General features: G+C 40.7%; 2 protein-coding genes across 2 annotated transcripts; both read right to left on the reverse strand.

The window, feature by feature from the left end:
- Positions 1 to 407: 407 nt before the first annotated feature.
- mrc1a (mannose receptor, C type 1a) lies at positions 408 to 13544 on the reverse strand. The gene is made up of 30 exons (XM_034862333.1): positions 13475 to 13544; positions 12962 to 13363; positions 11473 to 11646; positions 10419 to 10574; positions 10216 to 10329; positions 9903 to 10043; positions 9626 to 9808; positions 8791 to 8948; positions 8588 to 8704; positions 8383 to 8498; positions 8024 to 8172; positions 7660 to 7859; positions 7455 to 7570; positions 7288 to 7366; positions 7047 to 7191; positions 6664 to 6702; positions 4718 to 4881; positions 4490 to 4554; positions 4248 to 4348; positions 4006 to 4145; positions 3694 to 3802; positions 3413 to 3585; positions 3085 to 3190; positions 2693 to 2925; positions 2437 to 2602; positions 2199 to 2351; positions 2002 to 2118; positions 1269 to 1427; positions 1160 to 1192; positions 408 to 1072 (listed from the first exon to the last, which is right to left on the reverse strand). The coding sequence occupies exons 1-30, from the start codon at positions 13542 to 13544 to the stop codon at positions 840 to 842; spliced, it is 4311 nt and encodes a 1436-aa protein (XP_034718224.1). The 3' UTR covers positions 408 to 839.
- A 2815-nt stretch (positions 13545 to 16359) lies between these two features.
- On the reverse strand, positions 16360 to 21231 carry LOC117938159 (transmembrane protein 236-like). Its single transcript, XM_034862631.1, has 4 exons — positions 20213 to 21231; positions 19942 to 20014; positions 17868 to 17991; positions 16360 to 17275 (listed from the first exon to the last, which is right to left on the reverse strand). Exons 1-4 carry the CDS (start codon positions 20608 to 20610, stop codon positions 16578 to 16580), a joined length of 1293 nt encoding a protein of 430 aa, XP_034718522.1. The 5' UTR covers positions 20611 to 21231; the 3' UTR covers positions 16360 to 16577.
- Positions 21232 to 21593: the final 362 nt, after the last annotated feature.

Below are 21593 nucleotides of genomic sequence, written 5' to 3' on the forward strand. Positions count from 1 at the left end.
TTGGGCTATCACTTACGGTTCTTTGGTTTATCACTTTATTCAGACTGAAAACCTTAAAAACGGTTGAAAGGATTGCCATGAAATTTGGCATAGATTTGTGGTCCAAAAAGGATGAATCCTACTGGCTTTTGTGATCACCTGACTTTTTACTGCCATTTGTTAGCATGCTAACACAGTAAGATAATGATCATTGTAAACATAACTGCTCAACATCGGGGTCATGTTGCACAAAACCAGGATAAGGGTTTAAGCCAGGATATTCAAGTTATCCTGGATGAATTTAGCTTTGATTTGGTTACACGAAATTAGGTTGAATTAAACCCAACCAAGTAACCATGGAGGTTTATTCTTTGTGCTCTGTTTTTGGTCTATCAGAAGAAAGTGCAAAAAAAGAACAATTCAATTTAGTTTGTTTCATTTCTTTTATTCAGCATCTATTTACAATGTCGTAAACCAGAATTAGGCTGATGCGCAGCCCATGGAGAATAAAAAGAAACCCAGTTAAGAAAAATCTGATAAAATTGTGTGAATAATCTTGACCCTCTCTTGATTTTTAACTGAAGCTTGCGCTACAAATCTTCAAAATCTTGATCTTGAATAAAATGTACACATTTCACAAATCACATAATCATTTTTCACTTATATTATCTACTCCCTAATTCACTTAGTGCAGTGTCATTGCTTGTATGAATTATTATAAAATCATCATCATTTCCTCTTTAAATGGTAAAACACTACAGGGTTAGATGGAGATTCCCAGTTAAGTGATCCAAAATAAAGTATGAAACCATAATCTCATCATGTTAACAGGTGCTAATTACCACTGATCCCATGTCTTTCTATGCTTGTTCATTCTGCTCTATGTTGGCCACCAGACCCTTTGTGTCTACATGGGCTCGGATTGGATTGTTGAAGTATAACTTGTTGTCAAAGGTGCTTTCTCCAAAGACAGGGGTGGTTATCCGTTTACGGAAAAGAAGGAAGGCACCAAGTCCAACCACGGCAATTACAACTAGCACTACAGCCACAGTGATGCCAGCAGACCCATGAGAAGCTTCTTTAACGATGTGGGCTGAGGAGGCAAACATATGGAAGTATTAACAGGGACATAACTGGAGTTTGAAACATCATATGGAATAGCTTAAATAAAATAACTTACAAACAGATGGGGGCTTTTCTGTAGGTGGAATAACTGAGAAAAGAGAAAGATTCAAATAAGGTGACTGATGGATCAAATTAAAACCAATGTAACAGCAGAATAAATTTACCTTTGGCTGTTTTGCAGATGTAAGACCTGTATCTGCTGCAGCTGTTTGTACTCCACTGTCCACTGTCAGAATCAATGTCCACACATAATTCTGTCTTTGGCATCCCCGTTTTCCAGTTGACGTAGTCCACAACACTGTTATCAATCCACATCCACTCACCTGAAACAAGGAAGCTCGTTACTTTTATCCACTTGTGTCCAAAGGAATATATTTAAGTAAAAATGTCAAAATATTTCTGATTGGTCTTAAGTCTTGAGCAAGTATCTACAGTTCAACTTTGACATTTTTAGATTATATAATAACAAATCACAATTTTTATCAATAGTCAAAAGTCAGAATTTTTGAAAAATGAAGAAAAACACTAACAATGTGTTTATTAAATGTCTTTCATATGGTATATTTTTTCACACTAATTGTGTGCATGTCTTTGATATATTTAAATTGTTAGATGCCAAATACTTCATATTGCTCCTTGTAGGTTCTGAGATACATTTTTTGATTATACTATTTTTAGTCTTTGTTTTTATTTAGTCTTTTCCCTAAAATATCATTAAACATAGAAAAAAGTAGTGACAAGTGCCCGAGGACTATATATAGTACGATAAGAAAAACTCACTGTTTTCACTTACAGATTTTTAAAATGAATTCAGATTGGTGCCCAGAGAATACTTACACCAAATAAAACTCACAGTTTCAGTTTTTCATGCAATGGAAAAAGGAGAAGACATGGCACCTTCGTGAGTCTTGTAAAGGCCGATCCAGAAGGACTTGGCGCCGTCCTGCAGAAGCTCCAGGTTCTGTTGTATGAACTGGCTCTCCTGTGGGTCCTCAATACTCACCAGTGAAGCACCTGATGAGCAATAGCATAATGTCAAGATTGCACAACAATTTTATTTTATAATTTATTAGTGAAAAGTCTTCATAACTTACCCATTTTTAGACATTCAACTGAGGCATGGGCCCAGTTGTTGACTATTGAGTTGAGGAAGGCATAACAATGGCCTCGGAAAGGTATCCAGGTTTTCCGTTTCTTTGGTTCTGGACAGTTTCCGGGGAGTTGTGGGGGCTCCGTGGGTGCCATGTCTGAAAAAGAGACAGGAGACTCTTGTTCATGCTTAGTGTTTGGTTATGTGCAGTATATAGTGCAGAAATAGAGGAATTGTCTGACCTGGTGACCTCTTGCAAAGGGAGTAGTAGGTATTGGTGCATGGTGCAGTCTTCCATGTTCTGTCAATGTCCACATACACACAGCCAAAGTTGTTTTTAGGCTCATTCGTGCCCCATTTGGTATAAGACAGTAGCCAGTTATCGACCCACTGAAACCGCCCACCAGTCTGTAAAAAGAACATTTGTTACCTTAGTGGAAGTTGAAACAGAGCTAAAGGGTCTCAATTTGAAATCCTGGTACAGACAGAGCTCTTCACCACATTGCTGTTGAGGCCAATCCACACAGGCTCATTGTGCTTGGAAATCTGCAAGGTGATGTATGCCTGGGTGACAGGGTTCAGGATACTGGCCAAATCTGCATCTTCTGCTTGGCACTGCCTCCTCGCCTCATCCCATCTCATCTTCTGGGCCATCAGTTTGTAGGAGTCATTGCCAAGTTTGTAGAAAGCCTTTGGTAACACAGTTGTGGCTGGGACTACAATCTGAGAATCTGTGTACACAAGAAGCATCATGAAACAAATCATTCAGCTGAAAAAAACTCTGTAAGACATTTTAAACTGATGTTGTCCCTAGTTAGTATTTACATAATGCTTGACAATTAGTTATGTCAGTAGAACTTGTGTGCAGCTTTGCTAAAAATGTTGCTCACCGATGTTTCTTTTACAGATGAAGCCATGTTTGGAGTCACAGTCTTCCACCTTCCAGAATCCTTTTATTTTTGGGATGCTGCCCACCATCATTACACAGTCAAATGACTATCAGACAAAGTACAGAAAAAGTACATTAGTTAGACATTTTAAATAGCTAAGGTTACACATGCTAGAGGTGACAGGTTATCTAATGATAGAAGTAGATTGTTGTTCATGCTTTTGCAAATAGCCTGCAAGAATATGCCCATCACATTGTTGAATTAAACTATAGGAAAGAGAAAATTGGACAGAAATAGCTTTGGATATAGAAGTTGACATTGAAATAACCTCAGACATAAATGAATAACGTCCATCAGGCACTGATGTTGGATGCCCTTTTGCCCAGTTGGTGTATGAAATGCCTTTGCCATCCGTCCACACAAAGTGCATCTCCCAGTTGACATCATTCATGCCGATCCAGAAGTCCTCGTTGTATCTCAGCGTCTGCATTGTAAGGAATGCTAGAATAGAAGAAAAAGGTACTCCTTAACTCCATAAAATCCTGGTTTATTTACATCACTGTACAATGATATGTGACCTTTACAGACAACAAAAAAGAAAATGCTCACCTTGCATTCTCTCATTGACAATAGAAACCAGATTTCCTCCCTGATTTAAGCAGTATGCCCTGGCTTCCTGCCAGTTCTTCTTGTCATCCCCCACAACCATTTTGTAGCACTGTGTAAACAAAATGAATTTCCACTGTTTGTTAGAATAACAAGGAAAGGGACAGGAGGTGTGAAAAAAATGGGAACACATTTTCCCAGAACAGATTTAAGTACAGAGTTTAAATCACATCCCGAAAGTAGGAGGAAGTCTTTGTCTCAATGCATATTATGCAGAGTTTTAGAATTGTAATCTGTGCAGTTCTACATCATTACCTTTCCTTGGAAAGCAAGCCACTCTGGTGCGCATCCTCCCTTAGGAATAGTGGTTGGGGCCATTGTTGTATTGATAAAATTACTGCTTCTTTTGCAAATAGAAGGAAGCTCCATGCCACAGTTAATATCATTCCAGTACCCTATGTTTGCGAAGTTAAAGGAGAACAATCATTAACTAATCAAACTAAATAATTATAATTAAAATATTATGAAACAAACTCTGTACGGAGTGTTAGACTCACCCATGTTCTTGTATAAAGTCACACAGTTTTCATCATTATTAGCAAAGTTGGGCTCATTCTGTTCCCATGCGGTGTATGATACAGGGGTGCCATCTAGCCAGCTGAAAATGGTAGGAAGATCATGAATCTGTATTTGTGGTTTGTCTCAATTTTCAGAAAGACTTGGAGACTTGATGGATGGGTACTGAAAAGTACCCAGTATAACTCCTACAGTAGTAATGTGCCTATGTTGTCTGATTTACCTAAATGACTTATCCAAATTCACTGTCAGGCCAATGTAGTACTGGCCTTCTGTGCCTTTTGCTATCTGTTGGAACATAATGGAATGAGAGACATTACATTGAATGAAAAACAATGGTTACACATAAGGTTTTCAATACTTTGGCACTGGATGTTTGTTTTTTTAGAATAATACATGCTCAAAGTTGAACATTTTTATGCTTTGGTAAAAAAAAATCTGAATTTCTTGCCTGTTTCCATAGGAACTTTCTCTCACTCTCCCCTGTGATGACCACAAGTTCACCAAAGTTCTTTTTGCAGAAGGCTCTAGCAGCTTCCATGTCTAACTTGTCATTGTTGATGAAATACTGTGTGTCATTGTATATTATCCAGCCATCTTCTGTGGTGTTGTATACTGTAAAGGGAACAAAACTGTTATCAGGTGTCCCACAAACACACTCTTAGGGATTAATTGCAAAAAATAAAGAAAGAAAAAAAGAAAAAAGAAAAAAAGGCTAAAAGTCTAAAGCTATGCTTCCAGCTCTATGAGATAAAAGTAAGAATTTTATCTCATGGCAAGGCTTAAGACTTTCCTCTTTGATAAAGCTTACAGTTAGGGTTGGCCCAGGAGAGTCCTGAACCATCACTTAGTTAGGCTGCTATAGGCCTAGACTGTCGGGGACTTCCCATGATGCACTGAGCACCTCTCTCCTCCTCCTTCTCTCCATCTGAATGCAACCTCATCCCAATAATGCATGTTACTAACTCAACTTCTTTCCTTCCCAGTCTTGTGCTCCCTCGCCCCCGTAATCTTGTGTTCTCTCGCCCCTCTCCTCTCTCCTCCTATCACCTCCTGCAGGTGTTTCTGGCTCTGGAGCTGTTGTTGGAGTCACTTGCTGCCTCCATTTTCCTGCTCGACACCCTCTGCTACAATTCTCCATGTTTTTCTCTCTCTCTTTCACTGTCTGTCTCTTTTTCTCACCCCCAACCCGTCGAGGCAGATGACCGCCCACCCTGAGCCATGGTTCTGCTTGAGCTTTCTGCCTCTTAAAAGGAAGTTTTTCCTTGCCTCTGTCACCTAGTGCTTGCTCTTGGTGGGGAATTTTGTTTTTCTGTAAATTAAATCACAGAGTACCCTCTAGACCTGGGGCCTGTTGCACGAAAGTAGAATAAAGATCTCCAGGATGAGTGAAAAAGCGCAGCTTGACTTAGTGTGATCCGCTCATCGGCTTAATCGGTTGCACGTTTGCCGAGCCAGGATGAACAGGTGAAGCTATGTCAAGCCAGGTGGAGATAGCTAGGATAAGTGCACGTTCACGGCTTCCTTAAATGGACTATAGAATATGCAGAAGGGAAATCTGGCTGTTTATCAAGCGGAGAGAAACAGCCCAACAGACTATAGCGGACCGACTGAATTTGTAAGGATGTAAAAATATCTACTTAGCCTAATAGTCACAACACAATTTTACAAAGTTGTATGCTACACTGTGTTGTAGTTGCTTTAAATATGCTAGCTATGTCTGATTCTAAAAATCTTTGTACAATTAATGTTCATACAGAACAATCAGAAAGGGACAAAAACTAGAAAAAGAATAAATGACTTCAACACACACTGTGAGCATATGTGTAAAACAATATTCAGGTTTTTTTATTCTTCTGACAAGTAACCGCACCAAAATGAAAAGATTAAAAAGCATTGTGGTGTTCCCGATGTAATGAATGTAAACTACACTATCTACAGTACGTTTATAGGACTAGTTATTGGTCCCGGTATGTAAGACTGATTGAGAAGGTTATGAAACCAAAGTAAGCTATGATTAAAAAAAACATTGGGCCTACTTATTATGAGTAACACAAACTATCCTTTATTAGAGAAGGGCAAGCAACAAGAAAATGAAATCATGTATGTGTCTTGATCAAGGGCGCTGACTGGAGAACCTAGTCCATGTTTTTTGATGGTGGGGGGAAACCGGAGCACCCGGAGGAAACCCAGGCAAACATGAGGAGAAAATACAAACTCCACACAGAAAGGCCCAGAACAACCTGGATTTGAACCCAGAACCTTCCTTCTGTGAGGCCACAGTGCTAACCATCGGGCGGTGCTAATGTCAGCATGCTAACAAACTTTAGCAAGTATTTAGTCATAAGTCTTAATGATTAAGGTTGAATGACGGGAGAGGCCACTGCTGAAACTTACCTGGTGCAACGATGACAGGCTCAGGTTTTGGAGTCACACCTGAAAGTACAAGAACCATGAAGAAAGCGTTTGAACTTTAGGACAAAGCTGTACTCTAACATCACATAACTGTAACTAACTAACGCAACAAAACTTTCTTTTTTAAAGATTGTTTTTTGGGCATTATTTTATTTTATTAGATAGTGCAGTTAGAGAGGAAAGGGGGAGAGAGAGAGAGAGACGAGATGGCAAGCACCAAGGACATTTTAACCCGGGCCACTGCCAAGGTGTGTAAACGGGGTGCACACTCTACCAGGTGAGCTAGAGGTCGCCCCATCACATAACTTTCTAAACAAAATGCTCTATGTGGACTGCTGCTCTATGATGAGACTGGTTCGTATTACCTTTGCGTATCTGGCAGATCCAGTCACTGTAGTGTTCACAGTGCCGATCATTCCAGTGCCGCCCGTAGTAAAAGTGGACTTCTGCACAGTGTTCGTTGTCATTGTGGTTGTTTGGTTCCCCAAAACTCCAGTTCTCAAAGCCGAACTTGAAAACAGTTTGGGGAAATACATGTAATTAGGCCAGGGTTGAGAATAACAGTAAGAAAAGACAACAATGTGACAACAATAAAGTGCTACATACAGGCGACCCATCAGACCATCCAAAACCTGCATTGGTACCAAGGCTGAGGCCAATCCAAGCAGGGTCAGAGGACTGAACCCTTTATGACAGCAGAAAACACCAGTATTAATTACTTTCATGGTTAATTAGCATATGAATTCTGAGATACGGTATCCAAGCTAACATACGGAATGTTACTCAGGTCCTGCATACTGTGTATGCTCATGAGATCTCCACCAATGGCCTTGCAGAAGTCCTGCGCTTCATGCCAAGTCTTCTTAAGATTTGCCGACATTTTGTAAAGCTTTTTAATGAGTGAAAAAGAAAACGTGTTGAGTTTTATGTACTTAAAATAACATCAACTTCACAGAGAAGCGCAGTTTGTCCTCCTACTTTGTAGCAGACGTTTCTCTTGCCAGCGGGTTTCCAACCAGACTCACAGCTCAGGGCCGGGGTGGTGGGCGGGACTGTTGTCACATAAACACCCTCTGCTCGTTTCTTGCAGATATACTTCTCCTTGTTGCTGCAGCTGACAACATCCCACAATCCAGCAAAAATCCCAGTTGTCATGGCAACACATCCTTGTTTTCTGTCTTTTATTAAACACATCAAATGAAATGGAAAAAGTGTTGATAAACTGAGTTCAAAGATGTACAGGTTACAATCAGTTATTATGATCAAGTGCACAGAGCTGCATAATACTCTATGAAAATGGTAAGGAAGCACACTTGCAAAGCTAAAGAGATGTGTGCTGTACCTGGCATGCCCACATTGAAATGAGTGAATGTGACTTTTCTTCTGGTGGTCCACTTGAAAGTGTTTATGTCGTCTGTGTTGGAAAAACCTGTCCAGAAATATTTCTCCGGTCTCAAACCCACCAAACTGACCAAGAAGGCATTCTCATATCTGCATGAAAACATGAAAAAGCAGAAAGGTGAGCACTAAAATCATTTCAAAATAAAGCCTGAGATTTATTGATGAGACGGTTAATGGAAATGAATTGTCACTTTTAGATTCATTCAACTGCTGTTTTAAGACTTTTAAGTTAATCAAAGCAATTTATTAGGGTGTCAGGAGTAAATTTGACATAAACACAACATAAACAAAGAAATATACCTATCAGCCACATCCACCATGTTGGCGCCAGCCTCTGAGCATGCGAGCTTTGCCTCATCAAAGGTTTTTGTCTCAGATCCAATGTTGTAACAATAAGAACCAAACCTGATTGAGCCCTTGAGATGATAAAGAAATAAACAAAGTGAGACAAAATCTGATAAATGCTTTGTTGTATGATTACACTCACTATTTAATCATAACTCACAAGTTTGCATCCTGGGTTGGCTTCCTCTTGGGCACCTTCAGCTGGCTTAGTGGAGGCCTTCTTCTCACAGATGTATCCATACGTCTTCTCACACATATGGTCAGCCCACCTCCCGTCCTGTGTGGGCCACATTCAACACATTCAACAGATTCAACAGCGCCACTGGTATTATCGTTGCATTCATCATCTTTTGCATTTGTTACCTTTCCTCTGATGAGGACACAGTCTTCCTGGAGGTTAGTGGCATGAGAGGGCTCACCAATCTGCCACTGGGTGAAGGTAACGTGGGAGTGATCGGACCATTCAAACAGCATCTGGTTCCTCTGATCATTCAAGCCAATCCAGAGCACATCTGTCGACACTGAGGGTTGCAAATGCACACGTAGATGTTAATGTGGTCAGAGAGTACAGTAACCTTTGTTCTCGTCTGTATTTAGTTTTGTTATTATTTAGATTAATAGTGTGACATTTTGGGAAATACAATTTCTTTCAGAGGGTTAGATGAGAAAATTGGTACCACTCTCATGTCTAAATTCAAAACTACAGCCAGTCACTGATTAGCTTAGCTTAGCTGGAAACAGAGGGAAACCGGTAGACTGGCTCTGTGCAAAGGAGAAACTTACCATTCTAAAGTTCTAATGCTCTAAAGCTCACAAATAAACACAATACATTTCATTAATTGAATCACTACTAAAATTGTCAAAGTGTAAAAACTTCTCGCTGGGGTTTTATGGTTAGTGATGTGCCACATTATTTCCTCTCCTGGAGCAGAGACTTAGGTTCCCTGAGTCTTGTTGACACTGTAAGTTTGCCAAACAACCAACGGAGACTTGAGGAAGTTACTTCACATTACATGTCACTTTTACCCTTCAGTTTGTGTACTGAATAAACAAACAAGATTTAATTTGTTCATTAGTGAGCTTTAGAGATACTGGTAGGCAGATTATGTTACTTTTTGACAGAGCCAGGCTAGCCGTTTCTAGTCCAATTTAAAAACAAACAAATTACTGGGGGAAAAAAGATTTTTTGCACACTTACAGTATCCAGACTGAGATATTATGAAGCTCTGCTCTTCCATATTGTTTATGCTGGCCAAATCTGCACCCTCTTTGCGACACGCAGCCAAAGCGTCCTTCCACATCTTTTTACTCCTCTGCAGGTAGTAACAGTTACCTGCATATGGAACCCAATGAGTGGGACAGAAGCTGGGCTGGTCTTTGTCTGTGGATAGAAACCAAAAAGGTGTGAACAGATTTGGGTTTTTCTACGAAGACTCTAATAATAAGCCAGATCATGTGGAATTATATTAGTTTACTTGGTGGTGGAGGCAGACTGATAGGGTTTCCTTTGCAACAAATGTAACCAAGTTTCTTAGTACATGCGCTGCTCTCCCATTTTGAGGCTTTTGCAGCATTTAGGGTTGCACAGGTGAGCCCGGGTTCTGACGAGGGATGGCCTGTAGGAAACATTAATCCATGTATCATTTGATTTTAATGTAAGCATTTGTAACACCAACTGTAAATACAGTATGTAATCATTCAAGAAGCTTACTGTTGTTATCATGCAGCCGGTCACATTACATACAATAACGTCCTGCTCCTGTCACAGTTTATTATGTCTTCACTTACCTGGGGCCCAGTTTAAATATCTGAACGGGTTTCCGTTGCTCCACTGCCATCCACTCTCAAAATCCAAGCTGTTCAGTCCAATCCACAGAGATGTTCCCAACATATTTGTCAACCCTACGTCAACCCAAGCATAATAATACAGTTAAAGTTCAATGATACAACATTGTCTTGTATAGGTAACTTACACAAGGTTGACGTTGTACCTGAAATGTATGACTGCTCATGTAGCTCTACAATGCTGAGAAGGTCGGCTCCCTGTTGCTGGCAGCTCTTCCTGGCCTGATGCCAGGTCAACACTGACTGTACGTTCCTCTGGTACTGAACCCCTGTGACCGGATCAGTGTCCCAACCTGAGGACACTGCAGTATGGTAGAAACACAAACGAGCAAAGGGAAATTATTTACATGAAGTAAAAGTAATGAATGAATGGATTTTACAGATAATAAGCAGAGATGTGGACTAAAGACTTTGACTCAAGTCTACTCCAGTCACTTTTTTTAATGACTTGTGACTTGCCAAAACATAAATGACTTGAGACTCGACCTGTTGGTTAATGAGTGTGTTAGTTAGTGACTCGAGACTTGACTTGAGGCATGATGACTCTGATGACTTGTGTGTATTCATAAGTTTGAATGTTAGCTGTTAAATATAAACTATAATATATCATATCAATATAAACTAATATATCAATTCTGGTATGCAGCTGCAGCGGACGACTCAAAAAGCTTCCTGCTATGTCATTGTCGATTGGATGACTGGCTGTCAGTCAAACTCCTTGCTATGGAGACACCTAACATCAAAGACCCCTGAGGAAGCCTTCAGTCGGACTAGACCACCACAATGGCTGTGTCTATGGCATGAGTAATCACTTTTGAATTAAAAAATGCCATGCAAGACTTGACTTGACTCCAAATCCCTGTCTAGGACTATGTTGTGTTTCATTAAAAAACAATAGTATAAGCAGCTCCCTTTCTTTTTCTATCCCTTTCCGGTCCATGTTTTAGAGCAACGTCAGGGGAAAGACGGGCCTGTTAGAAGAGGAAAACAAAGACAGTGCTGTGTTGACAACTCATGACAGGAAGTGGTAGTGCTTTTCTGCTTGGGGAGAAGAGGGGGTCAGAAAGCAGACCTGTCACCGCTGACCTCTTTAATGATAGCAGTTAGAGAAAAAACATAGTTCTGCATGGGTTGATAAACAGAATTCTTCATAAATTGTGCAACACAGTCTCTTTGTTGATAAATATGGATGTTTCTTACCTCCGGTGGGACAAAATCCCCACTTTTTCAAATCATTGTAATCTCTCTCTGTTGCACACCAGAGTTGTCCATCGGAGCGACCTTCCTTTGTGCATTCAGCGAACCACTTCTCCCCAAATTTAAATGGAAACTGACAGGGGCCTCCAAAGGCATTCCCCCCTATCGTGAAAACCTCTAGGTAAAAAAAAAGGGTAAAAAATATACATTTTTAGCAAAATAAAACATGAAAAGTCAGTAACCTACTAGATGTACATGACAAAAGTATGTGGACACCTGATGAATAAGAGCCACTTTTTGAAAAGGAACTTTACAAGATTTTAGAAGCTGGCTGCAGGGATTTGCTCTCCTATCCAGCCAGAGGATCATTAGTGAGGTTGTCTACAGATGTTGGGCAAGAAAGCCGGGCTCGCAACTTCAGCTCCAGATGTGTTTTTAGAAAAACAATTTCTTTATAGACCTTAGCTGTAGCACAAGGCTGGTGGTATGGTGATAAACAGCCCCAAATTTGGATTCTACATTCATCTACATTCTGTACAGAGTAGATGAGGTGTACCATGTACAGACAGGGAATCCACATACTTTTGGCTTTTTGCTAATAAGTTAATGACAAATTATTTGACCATTTGAGATGTATTTGTAATCCGTATCCTACATTTCTTTTACTAATTGACCGGCCATCTATCCACACAGAAGCTCTTGATGTAGATGCTCAACTACAGGTAGATCTTTTGGATACCTCTCATTTACAGACAGGACTACAGTAGATTAAGTTGAGTTCCAGATGGGTTGAAGTCTGACAGCCAGACTACAGATTTTGCAGGATGTCTTGCTGCACCTGTCCTGATGAGTCCGCTTGTATCAAACATGCTTGATATTGGCACTCACTGCTTAGTTTAAGCACCACCATGTCTTGTGGTTTAAGGATCTTTCAATTAAATATTGTACTTGTTATGATGCCTGTATTTCATTTTAACATACTGCCTCTTCGCATGTCCAGACTCAGAAGAATACAGTGTAGAGTTCTCCACAACTAACTCGAATAAGCATCAGGACCACAACCTGCTCTTTTAGTAAATTGAGGTCTATGTGCAGAATGAAATCTATTACAAGCCAAACTGAATATTATCAATGCATACTCAATTATGAATACTGAATTATAATTTGATTTTAAAACAGTTGTTTTTAGGGTTGTTTTAAGACCATCACTTGAACAGACCTTATTTACATTTGAAAAGACTTTAAATCTACAGCCATAGATTACTTGGCCTACATGGTAGAAATCACAGTTTGGTAAATGTAGTATTGCTTGTCAAAAATGTATTATGTCTTAATCTCCAACATGGGAAGATTCTAAACAACAAAGTCCTGCCAACACTTTGACAGGACTTTTTGAAACACCTCTCCAACCTTTCCAAAGATAAGATTCTACAGTATATACTATTGGGGCTGTGTCTTTTGTTAAAGTGGATTGTGTGCCCACAATTCCTACCTTGAAACCCCTTTGAACAAAGGTCTACCTGGGTGCCAAATATCCTCCAGCGACTCCAGAGCCCTGCGCCTTTGTAGATCATTATGTTCCTCTCATTGCGGTTTCCCCAGTTTAAGTGCAGGTCCTGGTCTTTTAGCCCAAAGAGGGTCTCATTCTTGCACTGCCAGTGTTGGAGCTCACTATTCTCATCACATTCAAAGAGGAGCACCTTCACCCAGTCTTTAATCTCTGTGGCCCCCAGACAGAGCTTGAGGGACAGACTAAGGATGCGCGATTCAGAGGCCCAACGAAACTGCTGCGCTTTGGCATGAGGATCACAGGGGGCCACAGTGACGGAGGTGGCACTCTCCACCTTTATGCACTTGTTGTGGTTTTCATTGAAGATCAGGAAGGAGCCAGTGTCTGGAGCAGAACAGAACAGCTTTAAACAAATTAATTGACAATCTGATTACGCTCATAGTTTTACTCACAGCCAAGTTCAGTACACAAATGAAATGTGTCAGGGGTACGTACCTATGTCTGCAGTAATGCAGAGGACATGCAGGAGACAGAGGACCACAGCAATTTTTAAACAGGGTAGCATTTCCTTAGTGTATAGTTTGCCCTCAGTGCTGGATAAGGTTGTAGGTGAGTTTTCCAGTCATGAGAGAGGAGTCTGCAGTGTGCTAAGGTGTGGGACATGGAGCTACAATGACACAGAGGCATGGTGCTTTTCCCTCTTAATCACACTGATGGGTATCCTGTCACATGGGTAGCAAACGTTGGTCAAACGACAGCAATTTCCATTAGCTTCCACTGAATCTTTTTTGGCAGAGGAAAGGAAGGCAGGATGTGGAACGCAAGCAATCTCATCTCAATATATAACAAGAAAAAAAAGTCACCGGTGATAGCTTCAAGACAACTCAAGGTGTCAGCAGGATGGGACACTAAATCTATTTAAAAAGAATCAAAGGCAGAAGTAGGACCAGGTGTTTGATTTTGTCAATTAATTTATCCAAGGTGGCTTTCAGTTGATTGCCTTTATCTAAGATTTTTGATCTTTTATAAATAGCCCTTCAGTCTGTGTGAGACAGCAGCTGTCATTCAACAAGACTGGCTTTGAAAACGTTTCAGGAGATTCACATCTTGCAGCACTTTGCTGACTTAAGGGTTTTCTTGGGATAGTAGGCCCCAGGGGGTCCATGGGGGCCTCGGGTAAGGAGTGCAGTGGGGATACAAGTCAATAGAAAGAGAGGACAGGAGGAAATCCTGCTTCCTATTGGGGGAAATGAGTGGAGATCTAACCAATTCATACTGCAGGAATGCCCGGCAATGGTGCAGCCATTTTGGATGTAGACACATACCTGCGAGATAAATAATGTAGTAAAATCTAAAGCTGTATCTTCTAATGGACATCTATTGACTTCAACCTACATTTGACAGGATGTAAATATTGACCAACAATTGAACGTACAAATGATGCAGCCTTAGCAAAGGGTTTGAGCTCTCTAAATGCTTTCTAGCTCACTCTTCACATAACATGAATCATGTTTTTGAAGAGAAAATGAACATTTGGAGTTAAATCAAAATAATGCATCCATTTTGCCTTTCAATTTTTGTAGGGTTGGATTGTATTTTTACCAATCAAAATAAGATAAAACTCCTAATGTAAAGTTGCATGGATGTTTTGTCCACTTGGAGGAAGAAGAACAAGTTAAAACACAATATTAGGACTCCCTGAGAGCTCAGTTGATGGAGCGGGCGCTCATATATAGAGGTTTACTCTTCGGCGCATGTGCTGCATGTCACCCCCCCTCTATCCCCTTTCACTTCTTCAACTGTCTTGTCATTAAAGGCCTGAAATGCCGCAAAAAAAACAAAAAACACTGTATTGACATATTAGGATCTTATAAAGTTGTTGAACATGTAATCAAACAAATTTGTCTTTATACATCCAGCATATACGGAGCATTTGGAGTTGTGTATATCTATTATCTCTATTTTTAGCTGTGTCACCCAACTCCTAAACGAAAATATCTGTCTCTTTAGCTGCTAAATGCTTAACTATTTTCAAAAGCTAATAACAAATGTCTTTCTTTTGTTGTTTGGTGATGAGCAGTAGTAGTTTAGTAGAAGGTAACATACAATCGTTTGATCAAATTATTTCACTGCGCGCTACTGGCTAGAAACTGGCTTGATGAAAGCGAGCCAAAAAACCCAAACAATGATCTAAAGAAGACTGAAAAGGGGTTAGTAAAACTGAAGGTAACTACAGAAATACAGTAATAATACTCTTCTGGTTTGTCCCTACAAGCAACAGCTTTAGCATTACAGTCAATTGGTCAATTGTTAATATTAAAAATACTGACTAAAGCAAATAAACAATAACGAGGTGTAGCATGACGTTCAAAAGAAAAGTGCAAAAATGCATGCTTTACCAAGTTGTTTTCTGAGAGGGTTACATGTTAAGATGTGAGAGACATTAGCAGAAATGATTGTATCAATCGGAATACAAATTACACATGATTAAATGGGTTCTGGTGGATTAAGGATCCAAAAATTACATTTGAAGTGAAAAAATTAAATTGGCCATGTGATCTTCTTACAATAGGCATAGAACAAACACCAGAACAAGAGAACTATCATAATACTTGAAAGTCGACGTAATATTACAAACAGCCCAACAATAAAGGTCTTGTTTAATCTCATAATTGTAATTAATTGCATGATTTTGTTCATGTAATTTTGACCCACCCTGAAAACGATTACATTCACGTTTTTGCAGGGCTGTGGTTTTGAATTGCATCAGATTTTACAGGTGTAAGGACACTGTCTTCTAGCTGTCAGTGCTATTGTTCTCTGGGCAATGTAGGATTGCGGGAAGGCATGTGATGAGAATGTTTTGCAGAATAATAACAGGAAATCTGTTCTTTTTGGAGAGTGAACGGAAAGAAATGGGATGAATTCCTGTGTAAAAAATTTGATTTTGAGGTCTAAAACATTCTGCATACATAATAAAACCCACTCCTGAAGCTTAAAACATATATTTAAAAGGTTCTTTATTAATCTTACCAAAATATATGTATATCAATGATACAAACTCACACTTATTTTCTCTTTTGTAAATATAACTTGGCAAAGAAAAACCTAGTCTAAACAACATGTATTTATGCTTTTACATATTCACTGCACTTTATGATTGTAGAAAAAAAATCTGCTATTAATCTTAAATGACATCACAGGTACATTCCATAAGTGCTACGTTTGGTGAGGGTGAGGGGTCAAAAAGTATGCTTGAACATAAAGGTAAATAATACATAACACGATAACACATTATATGGGAAAACATTGCCTAAGAGCTCCCTTTTGGCCTGTGAAAAGTACCATCATGCATTTTAACGTTACTTCTTTTAGTTCAGTTAGCTGTAACAGTTACACCTGGCAGTTACAGGGTATTTAGGAACAAATCTCAATATATTAGAGAATCTGCCCTTAGTAAACACTTAAGTTATAACTAAGTTTGAACTTAGGAAGCCCACTCGTGTGACCTCCTCCTGAATCTTTGCATCCTTTGTGCCAACCTACTGCTTGTACTATACGTTTTTAATGTACACTGTCTTTGCCTAAAGTGCTGGTCTCATAAGAACATCCTCTCTGTGTTGAAGACTCTCAGCCTGGTCATGAAGTTGAAATAGACAAAGGCCAGGCAGACCAGCAGGTTCTTCATCAGATAGAGGAAGGGTGTGACAAAGCCGAAGAAGGCAATGAGGCCAACACGCACAAAGAAGAAGGGAAAGTCCTGCACGGCCACTCCTAGTGAGGGAAGCAGGGGGCTGTGGGGCATGACCACCACCCGAAGGCAAGACAGGTAGCTGAAGATGTAGATGGGGAACACCCAGCCTGAGTAGTAGACCAGGGGATGTCCTGCCACCCTCACCATCTCTACTGTGTCCATCCAGAACATAAAGCTGTCCACAAACACGTCCGCTCGGACATCGCTGGCACACAAGAATCTCAGTGGACCTGTGTAGGAGTACGGAGATATGCGGTACGCTGTGGTGCTTGCCGATTGTGAGCTCAATCCAGAGATGCTAAATGGTCTCCCAGGATTACCTGGTAGCCCCGGGACTGTGCCGTTGGTCTCTGGTCGAGCCCCTGCTGCGTTCTGGTTTGTGTCATTGTGCTGGTTTGGTCCTGGTGGCATAGGATTTGGCCTACCTTGCCCGGGCACAGCTGGCCCTGATGCAGCTGGAGTGATAGGTGTGACTGGTGTTACCTGTTCCACATGGGTGAGGACAGTTGAGGGGATGTCAGCATCTCTCTCCATGTCATTACCTGGGTGGAGAAAGTCAGAGCAAAGCCAATCTGAAAAGACCTTTTATATGTTACCTATCTTCATGTAGTTTGGTATTTGCGGGGTTGTTTTTAAAAATTTGCCAAACAACACAAGACTCATAATGCTCAGCATGATTTTTATTTTCAATATTGTTTGGCCAAAGACCCACAACAAAATATTGTGATTATAAAAATGCAAACATTATTCTGCTGTGTAGTTGAAGCCGAAACTTCCTGAGACATCTGGTGTTTTCCAAGAAATGTACTTAAACCACGTTATTGCTTCCCTTTAGAAACACACTGCTGAAGTTCTGTCAGTTCAGCACTGTGTTACAAGAAATGGCTAACAAATGTCCTGCTCATTTCCTCAGAAGCATCAACATTTTTCAACTGCAGGCACAGAGCCAAAGAACAAGAAGTTCAAATGGTTTTGGATAAATTATTTAAAGAACTGTTGGCTTTATTTGTCCCCTTCAAGCTCCCGGGTTGTAAGGCCGGGCTGGTATCACTATAGAAGTTGGCAAGGGGAAAGTTCAGGATCTAAAGCAATCGGTTAGTGATTTGTGTAATGCGTTCAGAGAGTGGCGCTCACCATGGCCGGTCAGTCTGCAGTGGCGTATCCTTTCCAGAACGTCAATACAGATGAGAGAGAAGAGCACTAGTGATACAGGGAGCTCCTTGAACGTATCATGTGTCATGTGGTTATTTATCTGAACCTGGGCAAACAGCCGGAAAATCATAAAATGAAAATATTAAAACATTTCATCTGACTACTTACTAATGTATACAGAACCTTACAATTGACATCTACAATAAAATGACCTGTGCACCAAGCCAGGGCTCGAACAGTAACGGTTGCACTTGGTCACAAGATTCAATTGTCAATTGGCAATTGTTTCATGACCTCTGGTTGTTCAATATTTGTGTTTTTTGTAAAAATAAAAACAAGTCAATATTTACAAACCTGAAAAACCTTAATTCAAAAGAAGACCAATTTTATTTGGTTGTCTCCGTAAAGTGTAAATACTACGTTCGTGCGCAACACTACATTTCAGCTGCTGTGGGTAGAGCAGGCACACATACACTTCGAGAATAATGCCTCAACGCATAGGTCCAGGGTTCGAATCCGAACGGGGACGTTTTCCTGCATGTACTCCCCTCCCCTTTCTCACCTAGCAGTCCTATCACATGAAAAGGCAGAAAAGCCCATCAAAATAAAAAAAAAATTAAAAAAAGGTTAAAATGCAGTTTACTAATATGGCACAGGTATCTAACAGACGGAATAACAAAGCGCATTTTGATGCCACTTCAATATCTGCCCTTCTCTCTGATGCTCCAAAACAAAAGTTACCGGCAACAGAAACATTGCTGCATGTCACGCTAGTAACTATTAACACATTACACTTGGCAGTGGATAACAGTAGCCTAACGTTAGCTACAGTAGTAACTGGATTAAACAAGGGTGAAATGCTGACAGCTAAACTGTGTAAAAATGTGACTTTATTTCACTGTGGAGGAGTCAAACAGATGGACATAGCTACAACAGTCTGCCGCTAAAGCTATGAGCTAAAAGACAAATTAGCACTTGGTCACACAGATAGGACAAACTGTTGCGTTTACTTAAAATTAGTACACTAAGTGGTGCATTCAAAGTTATTGTAAAATACCCTTTTCTCATCTGTTTTGTATTTTAAAAGGTGCTCTAAGCGATGTCAGGCATATTTTAGGCAACATTTGTTGTCACATACAGAAATCATCTCCTTACTATCCCTGAGCTGCCTGTCCCTAGAACACACTGTAAAAAGACGCCGTCTCTGTAGACAGCCCAGGGTCTCCAAATGAAAACACAAATAAACTGTGCCCACCTGCATCACGAAGCTTACACAAACAGTGTTCCAGCAATAAACGACAAGAAGGATTTGGGGGGTTAGTGCACAGCAATATATATGTATATGTATACACACACACACACACACACACACACACACACACACACACACACACACACACACACACACAACGGACCTCTTCTAGTACTGGGTCTGTGGTCTAAATAACTTGCGCTGGTATTTGCCTGAGTCAGGACTTCATACCAACAGGACACCAATCAAAGTGGACAAGCTGGTCATCTTAGCAGAATTTATGGCTCTTATGTCAAATACACCAGATAAGCAAGGGCCAAAAGGTCAGCTTGGGCTCTAGAAAGGACCACATAAAACAGCAAATAGGGCCTGGGCTGCAACCAGCGAGGAAGTGAAAATGTGCCTCATGGACAGATGATTTGACAAGGGCAATTTGGACAGGAAGAGGAACCAAGCTGCTTATCAGTAGCTCCTTATCCATATTTGTCCCCTAAGAACCAAAAGGTTCCTCACAAATCATCACCTTTATTCCACTCACAGATGCCTCGCAGCATGATTTCCCTCACCCCCAACATTTTATATAACTTAGGTCCCAAATGTAAAGCTATGACGGGTATTCTTTAAGCTCCGAGAAGCTTTGTTTGGATGATAAACGCAATGATCAAAAATAACTACAACGGGATCTACAATTACAGACTGACTCTTACTTAAAATGTATTAACATAAGGATCAAAGTTCATGATCAGAATACAGATAGAGTGATACAACAAGTGAAACAAATGTCCAACACTCCACAACATGTACCTCAGAGCTGGCGATGAGAAAAGCAAAGCAGGGCAATGTGGACAGGATCACATATACGAGCGCCACAGGCCTCCTGATACAAAGACAAAGGAAAGGAAAGAAGTGAGGAAGGAAGACAAAAGGCAGTTGCAGGACTTGCTAACTCATGGTATTCATCAGCCAAGTGCAGTCCAAACCAGCCACAGACAAACCAGCTGGTCAGATCTTAGTCAGTGCTGCAGTGCTTTCCGGCTAAGAGCCTCTGAGGCCCCTGACCTCAGGAGAAACTCACCACTTCTTCCTCCCAATGAGAAACTTCTTTTTTGTAAAGACCATATACTTCATGGGTACCCAGACCAGCAGGGCGGTGGAGGTGACATAGGCAATGGAGGAGGCCACGATCAACCAGTACGCTGTGCTGCCGTCTCCGGGGGGCCGCGCCGAGGTTTTGACCTTTGCTACGATGACGGCGAACCTCTGCATGACGATGAAGAGTGGCACGCACAGGCCTGCAAACTGCAGCACCTCGCACAGGGCGAACTTCAGCGTCCTCCCCGAGCCCATGCTGTGGAGCTCAAAAAAAAGAAAAAGAAGGGAGGGAGACAGGGATGTTGTCGCAGTGAGGCAACCCCTGTCCCTCTGAGGGCTGGTCAGGCCTCGGACCAGTGCATTGTCTGCCTCCACTAGCATTTTCCACACACCACAGCCCTGGCTCTCTGCTCACCCAACTGCTTACACTGCACTAGGCATTGTATACCTTGGTGTGACGGTGATGGGACTGTCCCTTTACTCTCTTTATATACAGGATAAAAACAGAGGCTGTCTCACCTTGCACCCTGAAGAATACGTGTGTACTAAAGACATCTCAGTGGGAGGATTTAGTCTTAAAAAACTATACTTTAATCAGTGCTTGTGAAGCTAAAACCACATCTTATCAATCAGCTACACATATTAGATTGCCTACATTATTCTGAGCATGTAAAATACATAGCTATGCATTAGTGTTATCTGAAGATTCTCCTAAAACAGCATATATAAGTGGACTCACAGTAAAAGCAACATCCAAGGCACTTGTGGCTCTTCTTGTTTTTAAACATTGCCATCTTGTGGCAAAATGGGAAAATTGTGAAATATCAGACACTGCACAATGATGAATGGTTTCTTCTTTCCTAGCAAAAGTTAGAAAGGGATCCACATTTTTTCAGTCTGCATTTTCAAACAGCCACAAAACGTTTGCCTTCTCTATGATGCACTCTTATGTCTCTTTGACATAATGTGCCATTTCAAATTTCCCACAAAGTTTAACAAAGGTGAAAATCCGAATGAGCACATACCTGTTCTCCTCAAAGTGCTGTTAATCACTTTGTATGTTTGGGTGTATACTGTCATATTTGCTCTGTAAAGTCTTTACTGCGTTGTCATGCTACTTTAATGTTTGGTAATCCTGTCAGAAAGAAGCTGGTGATCCTGAGAAGGCTCTTTTGACCAGGTACCATCTCCTCTGAATAATTAACACAGGAAGCGAAAAGAGCCTGTTGGCTGACAAGCTAGCAGTTAGCCATTTTTTTTGCTTTAGATCTACAGGTTAAATCAGATTAATCTTTTGGTTTGAAACAATAACCTGCGGCGGGTGGACACTGAGGTGTTTCATCTCAAGTTTTTCTTCAAAAAAC

Source organism: Etheostoma cragini, chromosome 22 (genome assembly GCF_013103735.1).
Source record: "Etheostoma cragini isolate CJK2018 chromosome 22, CSU_Ecrag_1.0, whole genome shotgun sequence".
Taxonomy (NCBI): domain Eukaryota; kingdom Metazoa; phylum Chordata; class Actinopteri; order Perciformes; family Percidae; genus Etheostoma; species Etheostoma cragini.

Coding starts and splice junctions, on each gene's coding strand:
- mrc1a (XM_034862333.1), bottom strand. CDS start 13,544: ATGCTACCCTGTTTAAAAATTGCTGTGGTCCTCTGTCTCCTGCATGTC. Junction 7,571..7,659: donor AGAGAAACGTCTGCTACAAA/GTAGGAGGACAA, acceptor CTCATTAAAAAG/CTTTACAAAATGTCGGCAAA. Junction 2,603..2,692: donor TTGGCCTCAACAGCAATGTG/GTGAAGAGCTCT, acceptor TTCTTTTTACAG/ACTGGTGGGCGGTTTCAGTG.
- LOC117938159 (XM_034862631.1), bottom strand. CDS start 20,610: ATGCTAGTGGAGGCAGACAATGCACTGGTCCGAGGCCTGACCAGCCCT. Junction 20,015..20,212: donor CTCATTGGGAGGAAGAAGTG/GTGAGTTTCTCC, acceptor TCTTTGTATCAG/GAGGCCTGTGGCGCTCGTAT. Junction 17,276..17,867: donor CTGCAGACTGACCGGCCATG/GTGAGCGCCACT, acceptor TTCTCCACCCAG/GTAATGACATGGAGAGAGAT.